Raw genomic sequence first — 23,457 nt, forward strand, 5'->3', positions numbered from 1 at the left:
TGTCTTGCTGTAAGATGAACCCCTGACCAACTAGAACATACCAGAGGGTACTGCATGGTGCTGCAGAATGCTGTGGTAGTCGTTTGGGTTCAGGGTTCCTCTCACTCTGTACAAGTCACCGACCCTGGATCCAGCAAAACAGCCCCAGACATCACACTTCCTCCTCCATGTTTGACAGTTGATGTCACACATTGAGGAACCATCCTTTCACCTACTCGACAGCGTACAAAAATCCTGTGTGATGAACCACAGATTTCAACTACTACTTCAGTAGTCCATTGGTGGTGTTTTATGGCCCAGACAAGCCTCTTTGTCTTATTCTGACGTCTTAGAAATGACTTGCTTGCTGCAACTCCACCTGTCAAACCTGCAACTCCAAGTCTTCTCTTCACAGTTGAAACTGAGACTTCTTACTACGACCACTATAAAGCTGTGCTTGAAGCCGTTGTCCTGTGAGCTCCTATCACCAAGCTGCTGACTCTCAGAAACTTGTCTTCTGATTTTGTTGTAGCTTTGGGTCTTCCAGACCTCTCCCTGTCATAGTTTCCTCCAGTTTTTTAAGTGCCTTTTGATGATTAAGAAAACTTGAATCACTGACACCTTGACTTTCTTCACAATTTCTCTGTAGGAAAAACCAGCATTTCTAAGTGTTATGATGGTCTGTCTCTCTTCTATTGTTAATTGCCTTTTCCTTGCCATTTTCATAGCAACACACTGCTTTCTGCAGCACAGTACTGTTCAAATAATGCTCTGGAGGGTATGGTGTTCCAACACTGCTTTTATGCAGACAGAGGGGGTTGTAAATAATCAAAAAAGTTGGGACATCTGCAGGATTTGGTAGCACCGACTTTTAAGCCTTGATCAACCTCCATTGCTGCAGAACAGCTTTAAGTTGTTAACCCATTTCTTTTTCCCTGAAAAAGGCCTTTTTATATCATTCTGAAATGTACATTATTTTTTCAGTTTGGGTAAACCTTTTTTATTTTTTTATTTTTTTTAGCTAAGGCAGTTCACCACTTTGTACCATTTCAAGCTACTCATTGCACTTGAACTCCTTGAATTTCAATAAAAAAATTGGAAAAATTGGGGTGTTCTAAAACTTTGACCGGTAGTGTATATTTTCCTTTTTGAAAAAAGGACAACGATATAACAATAACAGATTTTTTGCATTTGTGTCACGTCTTAAAGACGCGTATACAGACCTGGTCTTGGTTTCATTTTAAAGCGCCTGCAGACCTCTAGTACCAGTTAGAAAACTCTTTTTTGGGTTATTTATACTGCAGCATGTGTCCAACCTGACCCTACAATGTTGCCCAACTCTCAGCAGTGTGTTTGCTTTGGCCATATCTCCTTGTTCTGATGGTTTTATCTGTTTCACAGCAAAACAATCTAACACCGTTATTCAATGTCTGTACTTCCACCCTGTCAATGGGTCATGGAAACATGATTAAAATAAACCCCCAGTAATTCTTTAGAAATATTGTATCATGAATTGCAACTGTGCATAGTTGCTTAATGCACTTCTGAAAGTTTAGGGTATCACCTTGAGCATCCACAAGCCCTCACACACAAACAACTGTTTAGCAGAAACAATCGTACTCACATATTCTAGTTTGCTTCTAGTGTATGGCTGTTTAGTTAAATCAGGCTTTGTGCTGTCCTTTATCTTTGTGGTGTGGTATGCTGGCCGGTGTATGTTCTAAGGGAGAAATGATGCAGAGAAAAGAGAAGGAGGGAGGTAGTGAAAATAATATTACTTCGGAATGTAGTGAGTGAGACAATGAGACATAACATAATATGATTTGGAATTTTTACAGATTGTTTGGTATATGAAGGCAAGCACTGAAAGGTGAACATTTGCACATAGTATTGAGTGATTTACATGCTTTAAAGAATAAAGCAAAGGCATTCCTACATTAACTTTTCACCCGGTCACCAAAATGCAAAATTTTATGAGATTTTACTTGATGTGTGGAGGGCAGTGAAACCAAAGCATGTGTCCTACATACAATGATAAAGAAAGCTTTGAGGCTGGCAAAGACCCACAATTAGGAAGAGATTCCCAACAAATGCCCAAATACAAATCTCATTTCCTGTCATTGGAGAGCTTGCTTTATAAACATTTTTAGACTATCCCCTGGATAAATGTATACATGAAAGAATGAACAATATATGATAAAACCAAAAAGTAGGATATAATCTTCATTATTTAAACCAAGTGGAATTTATCATTTTGCGCACTGGTTGTTCAGACAGACAGTCCTACCCTCTCCAACTGCTGCTTCCTATTTCCTGCTCAGTGATCTTGTTCTCACCAGCCCCCTGCTCTAAATGTGCTGTCTCTGATAAGCCCTTACCCAGTAAGCATGCACATGTTTTTATGGCTGCCTATTTTCCCACTATCCTTTCATTGTCAGCTGTAGTTTGTGTAATGCTCTCGGGGTCACTTGGCTTTTGTTTACATAGAGTCACAGACTGTATAAACTCCTCCAGCTGCTTATCTTCTACCATGATTACAAGCCTAACATATCGGATATCTCTGAGTCTGATGTCCAGAAAAAAAGAATCATCTTTTGCCATCTTTACAGAATGCGAAAGTCCAACATTTGTTGACTTCTTGGCCTCATTTTGTGTTTTGTGTTCGTTTCTTATTTTCTTGTGACGTGTTCTGCTCTGTAAGATCTTGCACTTCAGCTTTGTCACTTATTTACTGATAAACTTTGCTTTATCAGTTTAAATTCTGGACATTGTGAGTGTGACAGTGTTGATACGTCTCCACAGACATGCTGTGGCTTTGTTGTTCCAATCATAACAAACCAATAAAAACTTAAGTAGGGAATAGTCAGGTTAGAACCAAGCCACACATTAATAGCTATTAAAATGTTCCCACTCTAGGATGTGGTCACTAGCAATACTATCAAGTGTATTCTTGGATTATTATTATTGATTTGGCTACATTTCCATTGTCATATTCATCGCATGACTAATTTAGGAATTTTACATGCAACCATGTTTGGGGTTTACCGTTTGTTTTTCTGGTTACATCTGTTTTGAGTATAGCAAGAAATCTACACTGATTTTCTAGGAAATGATTGTTTCTTTACTAATTATTTAATAGGTACATTACTGGCTTTAAGCCAAGAGTTATGTAATGTGGAAAATGCTGCTTATGATGACTTCACAATAGTTTAATACATGACATAGCCAAAAAGCCTTGTGGTAACCACATGTAAGCTCTCTGTTGGCAATAATAACCTCTGCTGAAAGCTGAAATGTGTGTGTGACACTGAATCTCTGCCAGCTTCAAAGATGACCTCTGACCTCACTGTATAGATGGAACAAGGCAATGTCCTCATGCTGACTAATAAAAATCTAACATCATCTTCTAGCTGAGCTCTGCCTCTTGTGGAGACTCAAAGCATTTCAGTCATCTTACTTGTTTTAGCTTCTTAAAGGAAATAATTTAAGCATTAGACCTTTATATGCAACCTATGCTAATATAATAAATAGCGTTTTTTTGGAAGTACTAAAATAGAGTGTGGACACTCCCCTCTACTTCAGTTGTTTAAACACCTCTCACAATCCCTTATATTAATAAATATTCTCATAATCTAGGAACCAGATGTTGGTAGTCCAAATGCCATCTGGTTCCTGGAGGCCATCATATCCTTCTAAATTGCCTTGGCTCCGTTTAAAATGGACACTGGGAGTTATTAGAGAGGGGTTAGAGGGAAGGCTGGTGTGATTCTAGATGAAATCCTAGAATGTAACATGCAAGCTGCAGCTACAGTTTATTGTAAAAGTGTGTCTATTGGGAGTTTATATGCACACACCGTTACTTAAACATTGTGAGATAGTGACACCTTCTGGATAAGTGTGTTTGTGTGTGTGTGCGCGTGTGTGCGTGTGGTTTCTATTGTTTTTCTGCCTGATGTCACAATAAAAGGATATTGTTTTGCTTTCTTTGGATAGAGAATTCTTAGGATGAGATAAAAAGATTTAACTGTGTGAGAGAATCCACATGAATTTGTTGTTCTCACGACTTAATCATTTGCACTTTTGGCTAGAATAAACAGGACGGACTAGGCAAAATACCCAAATGACAAATGGCTAGACTGTGTATGTATTCATAAGAGAACTGAAGTAGACATTTAAAAATAACTAGTAACTAATTCATTTTTTCTGATGTAATTGTCAAAGTAATTCAATTACTTTTGAAACAACTAAATAGTAAGTGTAACAAAACTAAAATTCTGTAACTTGAACAACACTTCTCATGCAGTAGCTGTAGTATTTAGCGCTATTTTTACATCGTCAGTGAACAGAAAAACACGATTTCTTAGAAAAAGAGTTGGAACATTCACAAGCAACGGCCACAACGTAACTCATTAGTATTGTGCATGCAGGAGGCTCAGATTCAGTAACACTGTGATTGTCATTAACAGTAAAATTCCAAGTGGGGAAAACCTTTGGGGAAAATTTGAACGGGATTAGGTAGAAACATCCTAAGGAAACAATGCACAGTGTCTGAATGTGACAGACTTAATTTTGCTGCATTTCTACCTGCTCATTTATTTTTGCAATGTATAGCTCAAATTACAATACAGATGTGTACGTTTTGAACTGTTCAACATCCATTTTTGTTTGTTGCATTATGACATGTCATTAACGAACCATAGCAATGCAAGAAGAAAAAAAATATGCAAATTTTAATACATTGTAGATTTTATATAAAATTAAGTAAAACTGAAAAAGTGGAATATAAGGAATAAACATTCTGCTTTGTGTTTTGCACTGAATGTATCGGTGTGTAAAATGTTTCAGACTAGGGCTACAGCTAATGATCGGTGTAATTGTTGGTAAATTTGTCGATTATTTTCTCGATTCATGGATTATTTGTTTGGTCTATACAATTCCAGAAAATGGTAAAAAATTTCAATCAGCATTTCCAAGGCCCAAGATGACCTCTTCAAATTGTCTGCTTTTGTCCGAAGAGATTTGACATTTCTTCTGAAATAATGGGTTACACTGATTTATACAATTTTAAAATAGTTGCTGATTAATTTACTGCTAAAAGCTGATTTAAATAATTCTTGCAGCTGTCTTTGAGACATCTTAGCATCCATCTAGCAGAACATCAGGAGAGTTTTTATTGAGCCTTTTGCCACAGCATGATCATAGAAAAACATAAGAGTGGCTGAAGTGATATCAGACATGTACAAAATAGTTAATAGTTACTTGCTCAATTCCATCTTATATAGACAAAGTATGGTTAATTTAAAAATGTTAATTTCGTTCATTACTCTTACCTGTCCTATAAAGTCCTGAAATATTTGGATAATTGTTTATTTAATTTAGTCAAGGATTCTTCTTGTAAAGCAAAAAATACTATGCTCAAAAACAGAAATGTTGTATTTTGTTAATAATTTTGGAGTGGAAGTTGAGTGACATTTTGTAAAAGCACCTACTCTGTACCTGCAATCACTAATGTACTATTTTTTTCTCACCTATCCCAACGGTTAGTGTTTACTCATGGCAATGAGGATTCAAGTGTAAGCAGCACTAAGTAACATTGATCCCACTAACCTTGGCTGACTCCCATTCTCCTCCTCTTTTTTTTTTTCTGACTTGTACCCATGCATTCTCAACTACTTCCAGTTACTGATCTATATAAAATTACACCACTATAAAATGAAAATTTTTTTGTCCTACATGCTATTTCCAAACCCAGTTGCAAAATCACTGTTTGTTATGTCTGAATCATGTTTGTTTTTTTCTTCATTCAAAAGACATTAAACTTGTGACAGTCTGATCAATTTACAGTAATTTTCCCCATCCTAGAATGGATGTTTAAAGTATCCAGTAAATCACTCTCTAGGCAGACACTGATACAGACTGTCACTAACCTTTATTTTTCTGTCCTTTACTTTGTGCCTTGTGTTGCATAACAGGCTATGTTGTTTACCTGATAGTTTTAAAGGCTTAGGACGTCATTAAATGCAACGCACAGACATGTATGTGCACACACGCATACGTACACAAGCAAAAATAACTATAACAGCGGCCATCTGACATCAAACCAAGTGGAGCTTGATACGACTAAATCCTTCTTACTGTGTGAGTTGATAGCCCCTCTTTAAGCTCTGCCTTCACACATCTGTCAATTTCCTGATGCTTGCAGCAGATGTTCAGTTTTGTCTTCATGTGGTCTGGTGGAAGCTGGGTAAAAACTGCTTGTGACAGGTTGCGAATTGAAGTAGTGTGCAAGTCGTTTTGTTAATTATTTGAATTATTGGTCATAAACTGCAAAAAAATTCAAAGGTTATGTCGCAATTGACACTGTCTCTGTGTAGATGTTCTGATGAGTTCAAGACTTCCTAAAAGACCAGCATGTATCAGGCTGACAAAGAACACTCATCTGACTGATGTGGCTCGTGGCCAGAAGACGGCAGCAGAAATTGAGCTGCACTTTGTCTGCGGGGCTTTAAAGCAATGTCTTCCTCAACCCTGGAGCCTCAACGTTGCTTCTGTGTTTTATAAAAAGTTCAGGATTAGCCTAATCTGGTTAAGTGATTAGTGTCCACCTGACACGCTCTTAGATGAACAGATTAATGGGCAGCCAATACAAAGGAAGGCAGCAGTGTGCCAGGTTCACCAAAGCTTCAGTGGCTGGGGCAGAGGCTTGTCTGCCGTTGTCTATCCAGTTTGTGGAGCTGTAGCACATCTTTGGCTGTTTTCAGCTAACATTTAGCTCAGCCTGAGCTCAGATTAGGTGTATATGGCACAGACTAAGGCATGAAGCCTCAACAATACTGCTATGCTGATGTCCACTAAGTAGAAAAATATTTTCTAAATAAGTAAATATGAGTAAATGTTTATTTTATATTTATATATGATCTATAATTAGGAATTTGTTTGTTATTCTCTGGCAATGTCGAACAAATATTGTTCTGCCAAGAAAAATCTAATATAGGAGTAAAGTGAATGTCGTGATACTATATGTCAAAGGTCTTAATAGTTTTAATAGTAATGGCACTAACTAAAATAAATAAATTAAAAATGGTTGTCAAATCGTTCATCTTTCAGACTCCAGTGCCTTATTACCCAACAGAGAGACACTTGCCTATACACATTGGGAAGGAACATATTATAAGTTTGTTCATTCATTTTATTCAAAGTACAGCTGTACACGTGTCCTTTTACCCTCAAAAGGGTATTTACATTCGGTGGTGTAGGAATTACAACATATTTTAAATGTGCCCTCCACCTTTTTAAGGGGCCAAAAGTAATTGGACATTTGGCTGCTCAGCTGTTCCACAGCCAGGTGTGTGTTAATCCCTCATTATTTCATTTACAAGAAGCAGATAAAAGGTCTAGAGTTAATTTCAAGTGTGATATTTGCCTTTGGAATCTGGCTGAAAAATCAAAACAAACCCACCAGAGAGATAGCAAAAACATTAGGTGTGGCCAAATCAACAGTTTGGTACATTCTAAAAAGGAAGGAATGCACTGGTGAGCTCAGCAACACCAAAAGACCTGGAAGACCACAGAAAACATCTGTGGTGAATGACAGAAGAATCCTTTCCCTGGTCAAGAAAAACTCCTTCACAACTCTTGGCCAGACCAAGAACACTCTCCAGGAGGTAAAAGTCAACAATTCAGAGAACACTTTACCAGAGTGATTACAGAGGATTCACCACAAGGTATAAACCATTGGTGAGCATCAGAAACTGAAAGTATGCCAAAAAAAAAACATCTAAAAGAGCCGGTGCAGTTGTGGAACAACATCCTATGGACAGATGAGACAAAGAACAGCTTATATCAGAATGAAGGGAAGAGAAGAGTCTGTAGAAGGGAAGGAACTGTTCAAGATCCATAGCATACCAGCTCATCAGTGAAGCATGGTGGTGGTAGTATGATGTCGTGAGCATGTATGGCTGCCAATGGAACTGGTTCTTTTATGTTTACTGATTATGTGACTGCTGATAAAAGCAGCAGAATGAATTCTGAAGCCTTTCTGGTAATATTATCTGCTCATATTCAGCCAAATGCTTCAAAACTCATCAGATGGCGCTTCACGGTGCAGATGGACAATGACCTGAAGCATGCCACGAAAGCAACCAAAAGGTTTTTTAAGGTGAAGAAGTGGAATGTTCTGCAATGGCAAAGTCAGTCACCTGACCTGAATCCAGTTGAGCATGCATTTCACTCACTGAAGACAAAACTGAATGGAAAATGCCCCAAGAACGAGCAGGAACTGAAGACCAGCAGTAGAGGCCTGGCAGAGCATCACCAGGGACAAAACCCAGCATCTGGTGATGTCTATTGGTTCCAGACTTCAGGCTGTCATTGACTGCAAATGATTTTCAAACAAATATTAAAAATGGCATTTTGATTTATGGTTATGTAAGTTTGTCCAATTACTTTTGGTCCCTTCAAAAGGTGGAGGGCACATATATAATGTGTTGTAATTCCTCCACCATTCACCTGATTTGGATGCAAATACCCTCAAATTAAAGCTGAAAGTCTGTACTTAAAGTACATCTTGACTGTTTCATTTCGAATCTGCTCTGATGGTGTGCAGAGTCAAAATGTTGCAAATGGTGTCAATATCCTGATATTTATGGACCTGACTGTAATTTCATTAGTCGTTGTCATCACTCAAAAACACTGATGCAAATTGTTGTGTAGTTTTTTGGTTGTTACCAAAAGTAGTTTTTAGAGTGCATGAGCCCAGTTTTATTGCTATTTAGCTTGAGTAAATTAAATGGCATCCAGTCATTAAATTCAGATGGCAGTTCACAAGTGACTGTTGGAAGAGTAGAGTAGAGTGGATGGTTGAAAACGATCCAGAACAGCTTTGATAATTGTTTAAAGTTGATGGCATTTACCAAACAGTAATGCCAGGTATATATGAGGGGTTAGCAAGACTTGGTGTTTAGGTGTCCTCACAGTTCCAAGTGGCATTATTCTGTGTTTCTGTGCTGTGCTGATCGATTGACCATCTCCACCTATGACACCCTGGAGGTTGGACAGGAGGTCACATTGTAAATTAAACTGCTTACTCAGGCAGCGCCTGCAGTTTTAAATAGTGAACACTTATTGATTCAAAGTGATAAACTGCACGGCTTTTACTTAGGATGGCAAGTATTGTCTCTGCTCTGTCAGTACCACAAGCTTGTAAAACTGTGCTTTCTGTGAAGAAAAAAATTTTACTTCTTCCTTGTTAGTCCTGCATGCGTGCATATCCATCCCTCTTCCTCCTGCTACATTCAACTAAAGCAATCTGTTTTTACTACCACTTTCTGTTTCCCTGGCTTTCTTTGCTCCTCCCCTTTGTGTGTGCATTCACACATGCACACACAAGTGTGGTGGGGATCAGTAGCTCAGGGAGGTTAAGGGAAGGGCGGTAAGTGTGTGTGTCTATGTGTGTGTGAGATTGCAGGTCTTTCGGTGGGAGGGTGAGAGTGCTTTGTGATGCATGGCTGATGTCGCTGACAACGTCGTCACAGGCCACTTTTCACACACACACACACACACACACACACACGCACACACACACTGTCACAGAAATAGCTGATCCTCACATTATCCACACAGCACAGCCAGCATTCCTGACTTCTGCACCTCACTAGCAGTGTCTCGATACTTTGAACCCCCATTACTGGAGTTCTCTAGGAACTTCTGCTTGGACCCCCTCCCTTTCACCTCCCTTTTCAGCCCCGCTCCCCAGAATGGAGCACAGGGGAGGCTCTCGACGGAAGGGTAAGTTTTCTCGATTGAAGTACTGCTTTAATTGCCCTTTGCTTAGCAACACTATATTTGATATAATAAACTGTGATTATTGTGGAGGTCTCTGGTTAAGTGTGTAATATTTACTTCTTCAACCGTAACTTAATTTCTTCTTTATAAGGATTGGTTTCTAAAGATAGCTGTATTATTGATGAGTTGCTTTCTGTATTTCACCTGGGGTAGAAATTACATTTTGTCTTGTGTAATACTGTCCTTAAGCTAAATCTAGCCTTTAAAATGTTTTAGTGTTTTCTGTCCATATAGTAGATTTAGCGTGATTTTTTTAAGTGGTTGAGAAGCAAAATGCTTTGCTGTGAGTCTGATGTTTGGGAATTATAAAATCAAAAGTCATGCTACTTGAAAGAAATGTAATCCTGTGTGAATCACTGGACGGGGACCCAAAAATGTGTTCACTGATGTCAAGCATCTTCTTGCTAAAATGCATAGATATGAAATCAGTTATCTTTCTAGTTTCTGTTGCTTCTTAATGTTGAAGCTTATAATGGCTGGTTTCCTTTCATGTTAACCTTGAGCTGAAGGAACAGATGTTTTGCCCGTACCATTTGAACTTGTGATAGGTTGCATGTCTATTTTTTTTTTACCTCTGTCTGTCCTTTTTTGTTACCCGTTGGCTAACATTGGCAGTGTTAGGCAGCTTACAGCGTCATCACGGTGTGCAGATTAGTGGTTATAAATAGGATGCATGGTCATTTATTACCACAACCATTAGCACATCTTTAGTGTACCTGCTGGTACATTTGCACCAGTCAGTAAGCAGAGTGCTGATGAAATCTGACTTAAACCCCAGCTTCTGAACATCATCTGTAGCCAGTAATATCATCACAAACACAAAATGCTGAGAAGAATTTAGAAAAGAAACACTAGCAGAAAAGACTGGCTTATAAACAGCTGACACTTTTTGACAAATGACAAACTGCTGTCTGGACTCATAACCATCATCCATTTTGCACTGCACTATAGCAGTGTCAGGGAATCCCATCCCCTTATGTAACAACACTGGCTGTGATAAAAAGAATGCAATTTAAATCTCAGATGGGGAGGTCAAGCGTATACCAACGCTGAGGATTCTCATAACCATCTGCACTCTTGCTTATCCTGCCATGTTACCATGAATTTGAAGAAAAAAGCATATTCTAATGGTGTCAAGAGGCTTTTTCTTACATATGTGCATGTGTACCATTTAAAAAAAAAAAAAAAAAATTGAAGTACTCACAAATGGATTTTCATTGTAGGCTGGACTGAATTGTAACATTTAGGAAATGAGTCATGATGCTTGCCTACATACATGTCATGTTTTGTAAAAGTGTTTAATATAGAAAATTTGTAATACTTCAGATAAAACAGCATTTAAAGTGTTTCAAGAGACAAGTGTACCACCTATGATATGTCAAAGTAGCATTTTAATTTCTCAAAATGATGTGCTCTAGAGCATTTATTGGATTTTAAATCCACATAGTGCTGTACAGTGTGAATGCATGTTTAGGCAATTGCCAGAATGATATTTTCCACCTATTCTGGCTTTTCTAATAACAACATGCACATTTTTTTTAGTCAGCTTAGAGTCTAACATTGTCTCTGTAGCAGTTTTTGTCAAAAAAATAATTCATACTATTTTGTGTGCATTCAATTATAGGTTAAGTTCTTAAAAAACTATAATGATGTGCAACACACATTGTAGTTATTTTTTGTCAAACTGCTTAGATGTTTGTGCCACTCAAATATGCACTTTCTGTTTCAGGGACTGCAGTATTTGCAAATTAATTTAATGAAGTGAAAAGTCAATGCATTAATACAGGAAACAAGTCCACTTAAATAATAAAAATCTAAAACGCTGACAAAAGTAAATAGATACATATAATCATCATACACTCGAACTAAAAAAGTGAACTGATTTAAACTTTGCATCACAGTTTGCATTGCTGTCATACCTTTAGTCATACTAAGGCGTTCTTTCTATCTACCTTTTGAAATTATGGGAAAAAGGGTTGGTTGTGGTTTCACTTGAGGGGAGTTAATTTAAGCTGTGTTCATTTGTACATGGTGATTACATGCTATATACCCTTTAGCAATGTCACAGTTTTAGGGGTCACTTAATGTGCTATAGCCCAGTGAGTGTGTCCTCACCACCTGCAGAAGTAGAACATGTACACACACACACCCACACACACACACACACACACACAGCCCTCACCATCAAACACACCTGCATTCATTCATCAACAATTACACAAGAGATTTCAAGCTTTTCTACCCTTTTTCCCTCTTTTTATTACTCTGAGTCGTCGGCTTCCTTCAGTCTGGCTTCTGATGTTTAAATTTTAATAGTGCTGCCCTCAGTGCATGACAAAATGGCACAGATAAATACAAAAATAAATGTGGACACCAAGCTCACTGAATCATTTTTTGAATGTGCCTAATAATGCTACACAGGGAAGTTCTAAAGCCGTGTGTCCACTAGATGCGATTTTCCTGCACGGCAACCACCACATCTGAAAGTGGCACGGCCGGCGGGCGGTCACTAGCGGACCACAACATGGTCACATGACAGCACTGAGCAACAGAAGGCTGCTACGTGGTCATGTGACCGAGCTTTCAGCTTGACGCTCCGGCAGCCGCGTCAGATAAACACAGCGGCTCGGCCGCAAACTTTCACTTTTATTTCAAAAACACTTCAGCGAAAAGTATTTCTGAAAGCATTTGAGGCGAGAAATAAGCTGTGCAGCAGCTGAATCTGTCCTCGTTTTAGGTCACTGACGCCTAGTTTAGAAGTTTGAGGACAGTTTCACGATGCGTGGAATCTCAGCACGCTGCATCAAATTTGCATAAAGTACAAGTACAGTCTACTTTATGCAAATGAGCTGCAGCCCTCTCCGGGTAAACACACCGGATCACAGCTGGAAACGCACCGCAACCGGACCAGCATGCCACATGCGGCGCATTTTCAGCTGCGATCCAGTGTGTTTACCTGGAGCGGGCCGCAGCTCATTTGCATAGAGTAGACTGGACTCCAGCATGCGGAGATTCCACGCATCGTGAAACTGTCCTCCAACATCTAAACTAGCCATCCGTGAAATAAAACAAGGACCGATTCAGCTACTGCACAGCTTATTTCTCGCCTCAAATGCTTTCATAAATACTTTTGCTAAAGTGTTTTTGTAATAATAGACAAAGTTTGCGGCCGAGCCGCCATATTGGTCGGGCTTGAAATCCAGGAGCAGACCAGCCCCCTAGTCGATGCGTTTGTCCAATCGGGGCAGGCAAGGTGCTTAAAGAAGGTCGGCAGGTGTTGAACACAGTTCGCCATGGAGGAGAAGCTTATAACAGCTGTACCTGCGCACGCATTAGTGTTTTTGCAATAAAAGGGAAAGTTTGCGGCCGAGCCGCTGTGTTTATCCGACTCATCTGTCGGACTGTCAAGCTGAAAGCGCTGTCACGTGACCATGTTGTGGTCTGCTAGTGACCGCCCACCGTCCGTGTGATTTTCAGATGCGGTGCGTTCCCGTGCGGGAAAATCGCATCTAGTGGTCACGCGCCTTAAGGTGCAACAGCCTGTTTATAGTGCATGCAGACTATGTACCAGCTGTCACTAAACAACATTAGCTAACGTGGCATGCATTTTGAGTCAGGTTTGGCGACATGGCAAATGGAACACTTCTGTTTGTTCCCCCATTGTTGGTTTGGGGCTGTGTGTTGATTTAAAGGTACTGAAAGTTAAATGTTGGTTTGAAAAATAGAGAATCTCGTGGGGCAAAATGTGTTTACTCCTAACTCCTGTCATGACTACAATAATAATAATAATAATAATAATAATAATAATAATAATAATAACAAATGGACTGGAACATCCATCAAAAGCTACAGCCTCATTGGACATCATGTTTCAGATGCACAGCACTGTCCTCAGTCCTCTGTTGTTGGTTGTGTTGTTTTGTATTTGCACACGTATATTTCAGTAACTGCAAAGTAATAAAGGGAGAGTAATTAAATAGACAAACTGCAACCCTGTATGCCCTTTATTTGACAGGCTATTGACAGACAGTTATTTATCCCTTCGGCTGGAATCATTGCCTTTTTAATGACAAGCTGTTTTGTGCATCTGCTTTAGTCTGAGCAAGCGGGAGGCATTGCATATACACACACACTTGGTGTAGCTTTTATGTTCAGCTTTGCGCTCTTTCACTCTCATTCTCCTCTCATACCCAGGTGCATATTTGCTAACATTTACATCAATTGCTCTATTTGAACTAGCTTATATGTGCAGCACGTTGTCAGCATTCCCGAGCTGACATGAGAAAAGATGATGTAAAGGTTTGGTGGAAAGCTGGACTGTGTCAAGGAGCAGAATGTACCTGGTCAGTCATCATAGCTGAACTGGTTTCTTCCAAATTTTAAGACCCACACAAAGGGATATTTCTGGCCTTTTGGTAATCTTAACCAGACGACTGTTCATTCAGTTATTACATGATAATGCCAATAGCACACATAACTGAGGTCCCACCTTCGTAAGAAACTGCAATCAAAGTGTCTTGAGCACGTTTAGAAATAAATATAAGTTTCCAAGAAGCAATGTGAGTTTGTCCAAGGTAACATGTGTAATGTGAACAGAGGCCAACATCTGTTAACTAGGCCAGTGTCTTATCACTGCTACTGTATATGAATCTAGACCATGTCCCTCTGGACTGTTCACCACAGCACACAAAAGCACTCTCACACACAATGTTGACATTTCCACTCCAGCACTCCAGATTATATGTAAGACAGAATGACAGACAGATAATCTTCACCTTCCATTGCTATCTCCTGTTTCTGTCCTTTTGTGTTTTCTTTAGTAGATAATCTGCTGTAACAATTGCTTCAGTACATGCATCATCTAAAGAGGAGATTTGTGGCACTTGGCACTTTTTCCTTGCTTCTGATGATGATGATGTGTAAGTGCACCTTGAGGTCAGTGGAGGATTTAATGACATAGAGGTGGGGCAAATTTGTTGCCACATGATATTTTTAGCTTAAAAAAGCATGAGATCACAACTTGATCATGATGCAAATAAAGCAACAGAGAAATAAAACAAATTCTAAAAAAGCATTTTTTTTTCAGATGCTATAAATCCAAATACAAAGTCTGTTTCCTGTTGTTTTTGTTTTGATAGCTAGTAGTAAATCAATTGTGTTTTAAATAATAACTGATACTAAAAATACTGATATTCGCAAAAATGCTAGATATTGGATCAGGTAGTCAATCAACATGAAGTTTTAATGTTTTTAATTCAATAACCTTTTTTTTTTTTCAAGCAGTGGGAGTTTTTCAGCTCAGAAGGCAGAAATCTGATATTTAACAAGTACATCACAGAACATTTCTTACGTGAATGCTCAGTCTTGACCTTGAAAACAGATTGACAAAATAATCCTAACTCAATGCCCCCTTATTTAAAGAAATTCCATCTGCTTGTAAAGACTGTGAGATGCAGTTGGAGCCTCTGTCTATGTGTCTTAACTGCAGCATAAGACCGTATTTCCTCCAGCCCACCTACCTTGAGGGATAGGTGGACATTTCTGTTCAGTTCCTGACTGACGTCTAAACCACCTTACATGTGGACATGTTCTACAAGTGAAAATGCACCTGATTTGGAAACAGTACTGCCAGTTTTAGCCTGCTTCCTTGTCTCAAAGAGGATTTATCAAGTGTCACTTAAGACAATGATTACCTGTGGAGTCTAACGGACTAAGTGCTGACTGACAGGATGATTCACCCTTAGCTGCATCCTCACTGTATGGTATCCTAAATTCACTCGCAGTTATCCACACGTACCAAAACGTAGTCCTCACCTAATATGTTTCGCTATCTCGCGCAGGCTGTGTTTTAAAGAGCTACACAGCACAAGGACATAATGACTTTCTCTGTGATTACCACTGGGCTAAGCCACGCTGCAAGCCTCTTATTCCCCCTGCAGCTGGATCAGGCAGTAAAAGTTACCCATGAAATCCTCACTGCAGGCAGAGTTCAGCATAGGCAGCTCCTTTGATGAATGAAGGAGGACCGGAAGAGACTGGGTGTAACTGGGGTGGAGAGTAGGAAAAAAATCCTGATTTCTGATTAGAAATGTTTCCTGTGCTATCTTGAGTGCACTGCAGTGATGAATCAAAAGTAACAAGTAGCCTGAAACACAAACATTAAAAGTGACTCTTTCTTAACTAGAGTACTTTAATCAGTCAGTAACATTATTTGGTTTAAATACTTCATGAACACAAAAACAATCACACCAGATATTCCTGTAGAACTGACATGAAGAGATCACCCTCTGAAAATATGGATTATTATCAAAATACAAAAGATAAAGCCTTAAATCTTTACACTTAGCAGCTCTTGCTTGGCTCAGTGTGACTGTTGGATCCGACAGTCAGATGCTGATAGTGAGGACGTTAATTATTTTAAAACAAAGTTTAAGGATCCCTCACAGTTTTTAGCAGAAAATAGTTTGATAAAATAATTTCACCTGCTTTTTACTTAAAAATACCAAGCATTTGCTGGATTCAGATGACAATGGAAAGATTTGATCATGTTCCTTGTTAAATGACTGTGTTTTGGATTTTGAACTCTTCTGGACAAAATGATTGATTGATTAAATAATAAACAGATTAAGCAAAAATATAAATAATTTGTTGCAGCCTTAAGTGCATTTGTGTCACTGGTACACAGCTTGTTGAAGGCCTCTCAGGTTGAGTTTGAGGGTTAACAAAATTCAAAGAGCCAGACTGCTTGCACAGATAAACACTGCATTCATCACCTTCACTATTTAGCCCTTTTACAAGCGTTTACCTCTAAAAGTAGGAGGTTTAAAGAAAAAGTAGTTTTCCAGAGACTAGTAAACTGCTCTTTACTGCACACATCTAATGCTTGCAAACAGCTTCTCCTCCTCTAAATATTTGTAATGGATTTGAGTTGTTAAAACTACTAGATGCTGTTACTACTACATTTATTTAATGCAAAATTTACCTCTGGACTTGCTGCATTCATTGTCTGGATAAAAGTATTGTCCATTTGATTTTCTGTCCTCTGTTCTTTGTTCATTCTTTTATGGGTGCCGTGGTTTGAACTTCCTCTATAGTCACCAAATCTGTTTTGTTTCCTGTTGTAATTTTCCTCTTGAATTCCATTTAAATGTCATATTTATTGTGTTACTGTTTGTCCTATTGGCTTTTATTTATAGTGCTTTATAGTCTATAAAACACAATGTGACATTTTTGACTACGTGTTTGTTTTGCAAAGGCTTACACCAGCAGAGTTTTATTATTACCCTTGTTGCACGGCAGAAGCGGGATCTACTTCAGCTGCTGACACTTTATCTCAATCCTCACTCACAGAGTCATAGCTTTGAGACAACAGCGGCCTGAGGGTTGTTTTGTTGTCACTTCTTTTTAAACCTTAGAAGAAGAAAGAAAATTTGGTCAATCTGAATTGTTGAAATAAATGAGTTGAACTTCCTCCTGCTTAGTTTGAACATTTCTTTCTTCTCTAAATCCAAAAAATTGCATTGGTGTTAGGCAATTGCATCATATATTTGCATTTTTGACTGCATATGTGGTGTCAATATAGACACCATCACATAATTACCTGTGAAATAAACTAAGATGGTGGGGGAATGGGAAGCACACACTCGCACAGATAATCTTTAGCTAACACATTTCTCAGAGTTCACACTTGGACTTGACAGCAGCTTGTTGAGTATCTTAGCCCTGCATTCTATGCTGTCTGTTCATGCAAAGTGTTTACTTAGTGCCTTTCTGTGTATGTTGTCAGCCCCAGCATCAAAGACACAACGTGATTCACAGTTTGGTGCCAGAATGCTTTCTCTGAAGACAGTTTCGTTTTTGTGTGTCGCATGGACCAGCTGTCTGAGTTCTGTTGTGGTTCACAAAGATGAAATTCACAAAACAGTTTGTTTCCATATTACTGTTGCAGACTGTAAGAACCATTATGAGGTCTAAATATGAAACCTTTAAAATTGTGTATCTGTTTTACTTCTCATGAGATCCAGTTGTTTTCTGTTTTTAGCGGGTTCGCCATGCTTTTCCAAACATAACAAATATATGAGTTTAAATCTTTGAAAGATAGTGTCAGATAAGATTAGATGGTTTCCACATGAATGTGAGGCAAGTGTTAGATGATTCGAACGTTTACAGAAATGGCCTCCATCAGTGCTTTCAACCGATATGTTTCCAGTGTAGTATCTAACAGTTTCAACCATGGCATTGATTCCAAGTGCAGCAAAATAACAAATGTTTAATAAATTGTAGTTACTGGACGTAACTGCAGTTCTTTGAGCAATCAAAAAATTCAACAATGGAGTGTTTCCTATGTTAGCTACATTGTGAATTTTGCATTGTTGATGGCAATGTGAGAGGAGAAAATATCTACTTGAAGAGGAGATTGAAAAGAAAGAAAAGCAAACAGCCACAACCACTGTCAGTCCTAACTGTATTTGGTGTGGATTTCACCACAAAGTAAAAAAAACAACGTTGTTCTTCCACGTAAATACAGCAAATTATCTTGATCATGCGCAAGTTTTTAGCTTCTGCTTTAGAAAGATAAAGAATTGAATGGTCATAATATAAGAACATAGCACATATCTCACATACAAAGCAGAAACATGGCAGGCAAGCAGCACAGCATTGGTGGTCTCTTGGCTCAATGCTACCTGTTATTAAGGTTTGTGTAAAGCAGTAATAAGTATGTGTTCTGATTTTATCAAACCACAGAAAACTGTATTTTTAACCACACAGCCAAAGCTAAATAATTAAAAAATAACAAATAGGCAAAATTAGGTTAAAAATGGTGAATAAACAAGCTTTACTCTCTGCTCTGAAATGCTGACGTGTCCACTGAAGGTGCTGACTGCTGCTCACAGCAGCCCAACTAAACCATAAAAACAGACCTGACTTCATTTTAACTGAACCAAACAGGTTAGATGTGAAAATACAAATGCACACTATAAATTTACAGCATTTTCATCACTTTATGGCTGTTGACTTACTTATGATAATAAACTAAGCACACAAGGCAGCTTTCACTTATTGGTAAACATGTACTTGTGATAATTATCTGACTGTGTGATTTCAGTAATTATCTTCTGACATGTATGTGTTTAGAAACAAATCTCGGAATTTCTTTTGCATTGTGCTGTCACGTTCAGATCTTGCCTTCTGATTTGCATTATTTTAGTCAGTGTTATTCTACAAGGTCACTTATCTCAAATCCGTGACATTCCTCGCTCTACCGACACTCAGTATAGTTATTGTTGCAGCCGTTGTAATAGTTGAGAGCGCATTCAGCCGCTGAAACCCTCATTCATGCCTTCGCCACTTCCCGCCTTGACTACTGCAATAGCATTCTCTTCGGCTCCACCTCCAAAGTTCTCAATAAACTTCAACTCATTCAAAACTCTGCTGCCCGACTCCTCACCCGAACCTGTTCTCACGACCATATCACCCCCGTCCTGCGGAACCTCCATTGGCTCCCCATTTCACACCGCATCCAGTACAAACTGCTTCTCCTCACCTTCAAGTCCATCCATAATCTTGCCCCCTCTTACCTTACCGATTTGCTCCTCCCCTACACCCCCCCCAGGAATCTCCGTTCCTCCCACACAAACCTCCTTTCCATCCCGCACAGGACCAGCCGGCGACATTGGGGGGACAGAGCCTTCGCCATTGCCGCCCCCACACTCTGGAACTCACTCCCCCATGCCCTCCGTGACTGCACCAACCTCACCACATTTAAATCCCTTTTAAAGACTCACCTTTTTAGATCTGCTTTCCTTAAGTGATTCTGTATTTTATCTTGAACTTGTTTTACTATCTACTGATTTTAATTAAATGTTTTGTTCTATCTTATTGTATTTTATGTACAGCGTCTTTGAGTTTTTGGAAAAGCGCTTTATAAATAAAATGTATTATTATTATTATTATTATTATTATTATTATTATTATTATTATTATTATTATTATTATTATTATTATTCATTTATTTGTGTTTAAATAATCTGCCCCTACACTTACTGGATTGAATGCAAGTTTAACTGTACAGTTAGTTGTTCAGGTGTTTGTATTTTAATGTGCCTTGTACAAGCTTTTATTGATATTCTTGATGAAAGCCAAAACAGGTTGATCTCTTCCTCTGGTGTCTTTCACGAATACTACCGTGGAAATTTTTCAGATTGCCTTTATTTTATGCATTATTTGTTTAGTTTGTTGCACTATTTAAGTTTAAGGTGACTAACTGTATCTTTGGTGAAATCTGAATCGTTGTGTTTATTCATTTGCCAGAAAGTCTCAAATACTGAGGCTTTCAATAGGCCATTTATTTTTTCATTTTCAGTATAAATTATTTATACATATTATGAGAAGTCGTCATCATCATGCCCTAGATTATTAAACATTTATATAAATGTAAGAACATAAAACTCAGATGCTCATGAGTGGGACAGGATCTAAAGTGACTTTGGTGTCTCGTGTCCACAGTTTAAAAAAAAATCTTTGTTAGATTTTTTTTTTTTTTTTTTTTTTTTAGAAGTTGTTATAGAATTGTTAGCAGGAGTTACTTACACTGGCAACTAGTTAATGTTGTTTTAGATGTTGCCATCTCTGCCTCCTGCATTTTTTTCTGTGGGCTGAAATAAGAAACTGGGGATTACATGACTACATGATTTTGATTGGATATGATCCAGACATTTTGTAATGGATCATATTGTCTGTGCAAAGCTTAGTCCAGGTATGATCTTTTGTTGTGTTTCATTTTTGGCAAGATCCTTTTAAAACCTTGTTGTTACAGCAGGTCAAAACTGATGGGAAATGCAATACAAAATTATCAAAGAAAAGATCAGATACACCCTGTTTTCCAAATAAAATGCTACTTACTGTTTGTATGTATGCTTCAGAGAAAAACGCAAGCATGGCTTAATCAGTAATGTGGAAGACATGACTAATGAAGCATACTTGTAGACCTACAACCATTAAAACTCCTCTTGAGAAAGTCGGTTCTTGCAGGGTTCCTGTGCTGCACGAAACAGTATAGAATTTGATTAGAGTAACTTCTAGGTCTTTGTAAGAATAGTAAAAAGAAGAATATAGAAAAATAATTGTGTTTTAGATTATTGTCACAATCTCATTTCCTAAAAAATTCTGAATTTCTAAAAATAAATTGATCACAAACCAGGCAGTGCTGCTAAAATGTTTACAGGTATGTTAGAAAACACAGACAAGAGCAAGCTTGGTGTCTTCAAAAGCAAGGAGCACACACTGTAATGTAATACAGCTTCTACGTCTGGGCAACACAGCTCTGCCCTAAGTGCCTTATAACTGTACCACATCCAAACATCCATGTCCAAATTACTTCTTTAGAAAATTAATTTGAAAAGCATATAGACAGATTATCACAGGTTTATGAGCTATGCAGTGAGTGTCTTTCCTGCACAAGGAAGCCATACCTTTATGGCTGCGGTCACTGTGATGGGCCTGGATATATCAGCCATGCATTCACACCCTTTTGCTAATCAGATTGAGCTACGGCTAGCCGCTAACTTTCCTTAGATTAATTGTCATTTTGGTGGTGACTGTGAGCATAGCTAGCACAATGTAATGAGATGTTTCTGCTGAGTTTGGAGGAAAATATTTTAAAGGAAGAAGGGGAAATGAAACTTTTATTTCTTATTCTGATAACGTCTTGATGAATTCAATGTTCCGTGTAGTTTGAGTATTCATTTGCAGTTTGTTTGATTAGAACATGTTTGAAAAAAAAAAAAATGTTTCAATTCTTTGCTCTCAGGGAAGAGGCTATTAATTGTTAGATGTCAATGTTACCAACATGTGCATTCCAGCAGAAAGACAGTAACTGTTGATAAACATGCCCACTTGAACAGTGTTATTCCACATCACATTTCCTCATGTTGAGCTGAACTAATACATAGACAGAATGTAACATAACATATTTTTAAAATAATTATTTACATTATAAACATCCAAATAATCATCAAGGCTCAAGAAGCTTTATTGTCATTGTGTTTCCACACAGCGGAATTACGATTGGTGACTCCCAGCTATATATAAAAAATAGAAAAAGTACAAATAAAATTTAAAAAAATACTTAAAAGATTTAAATATGTAAACAGTCTTAGTGCACATGAGCGCCATCTGTTATTTGTTCTCGGATGTCAAATATGGTTTGAAAAATCTACCAAAACCTCTGGTTATTTGATTCTGAAAAAATATGGAATTTTCTTATTGTTTCCTAGTCACAAACCATACACTGCATTGCTTCTAAAGGAAAACTATGTTGTGTTTTCACAGGTGATGGCGTCCCAAAGGAAAACAGTCCTTTTATCAACAACACAGACAATGACAAAGGCAACAGCTATGATGGCACCAACATGGCGCTTTTTGAGGTAACTGTACAACCATTTCTATCAGCTTGAACTGGATGGAGTCATTATACAACAAGCGGCAGACTATTCTACGCAATGAAATGTGATTATGTGTTCACGTCATGAAGGAGAAACCTTCAACTGTGGAGTAAAAACTGTATTTTAAATTAACATTCACAGCCAGGCCAGACCTATATCTGCAGTTTAAATTAGAACTAGCCTATAAAGCTCAAACCATTCATTAATGCACAGTATACTTAAGCAACAGGCAAGAGTTTGGTTAACTATTTACATAGAACACACAGATAAAAATACCGAGCTCCTGGAAACCCGGCGCATTCCTTGCAGTTCATTCAGCTGAACCTTTGCCAGGTGCTTCACTCTGCCATTTGGCCGACCTTCGTGCCCTGTGGTCAGTGGCCCTTGCACAGAATCAATTAGGCACAGTAGCTTCTGTTTTCAGCACTCTGCAGCAAGCTGATCCAGCCAAGCTATTCTAAGATGCTTTGAACAGTTAGTGAGCTGAAGATCACACTGTTCATTTTGTTCCTGGAATAGTTCATCCTTCTTCTCATCCAAAGCCTAATCAAAACTGAAAAAGTATTTGAGGATATTTTATTGTTTTAGACATTTTTGATTATAAATACTAGATGAGAAACCTGGCATTTAAGTCAGTTGTTAAGCTTTAAAGATGAAACGTCTAGTGCTGTTGTTGAAAAAATGTCTTTAAAAAAAATCTCTATTGCAGGAGGAAATGGACAGCAATCCCATGGTGTCATCACTCCTCAACAAACTGGCAAACTACACCAATCTCACCCAGGGGGCCCAGGAGCATGAGGAGGCAGATGATGATGAGGGGCCAAAGAAAAAAACGATTAAGGTGAAACAGAAAGCCTTGTTTCTTCCAGTGTCTGTAGTAGAGCTTTAAGTTGGTGTTTCCATCCATTACATATATAGTACTGTACAGTTGCATATTAACTTTAAAATTTGCTGAGCTATCATTACATAACAGGGTCTCTGAGATCCCAGATGTTTGTTTTATTCTCAAATCTTTCTGTGGGTACAAACCTTATTGTCTTTTTCTGCCATCTTCTGTTTGCTTGTTTATCTTTAATGCTTCACCTATAAATTGGTGTCACTTTTGACACAAAAAAATTACAAACAACAATTTTATGGTGCACTAAGCCATAAACTAGTATTATGAATGTATTACCACTTAGAGGGAGACTGT

The 23,457-nt window shown here is 38.3% G+C and overlaps 1 protein-coding gene across 8 annotated transcripts in view; it reads left to right on the forward strand.

Moving 5' to 3' along the window:
- The window catches only part of slc12a7b (solute carrier family 12 member 7b), a 68,745-nt gene that overhangs the window by 18,909 nt on the left and 26,379 nt on the right, over positions 1-23,457 (forward strand). For 7 of the 8 annotated variants that reach the window (XM_055007101.1, XM_055007100.1, XM_023262662.3 and 4 more), the window contains exons 2-3: positions 22,153-22,247; positions 22,975-23,106. In XM_055007101.1, coding sequence (XP_054863076.1) covers positions 22,153-22,247; positions 22,975-23,106 — 227 coding nt within the window. Of the gene's footprint in view, positions 1-9,560; positions 9,766-22,152; positions 22,248-22,974; positions 23,107-23,457 lie in introns of those variants that run through there. The other variant, XM_055007103.1, reaches the window with a different exon arrangement.

Source organism: Amphiprion ocellaris, chromosome 22, assembly GCF_022539595.1.
Source record: "Amphiprion ocellaris isolate individual 3 ecotype Okinawa chromosome 22, ASM2253959v1, whole genome shotgun sequence".
Taxonomy (NCBI): domain Eukaryota; kingdom Metazoa; phylum Chordata; class Actinopteri; family Pomacentridae; genus Amphiprion; species Amphiprion ocellaris.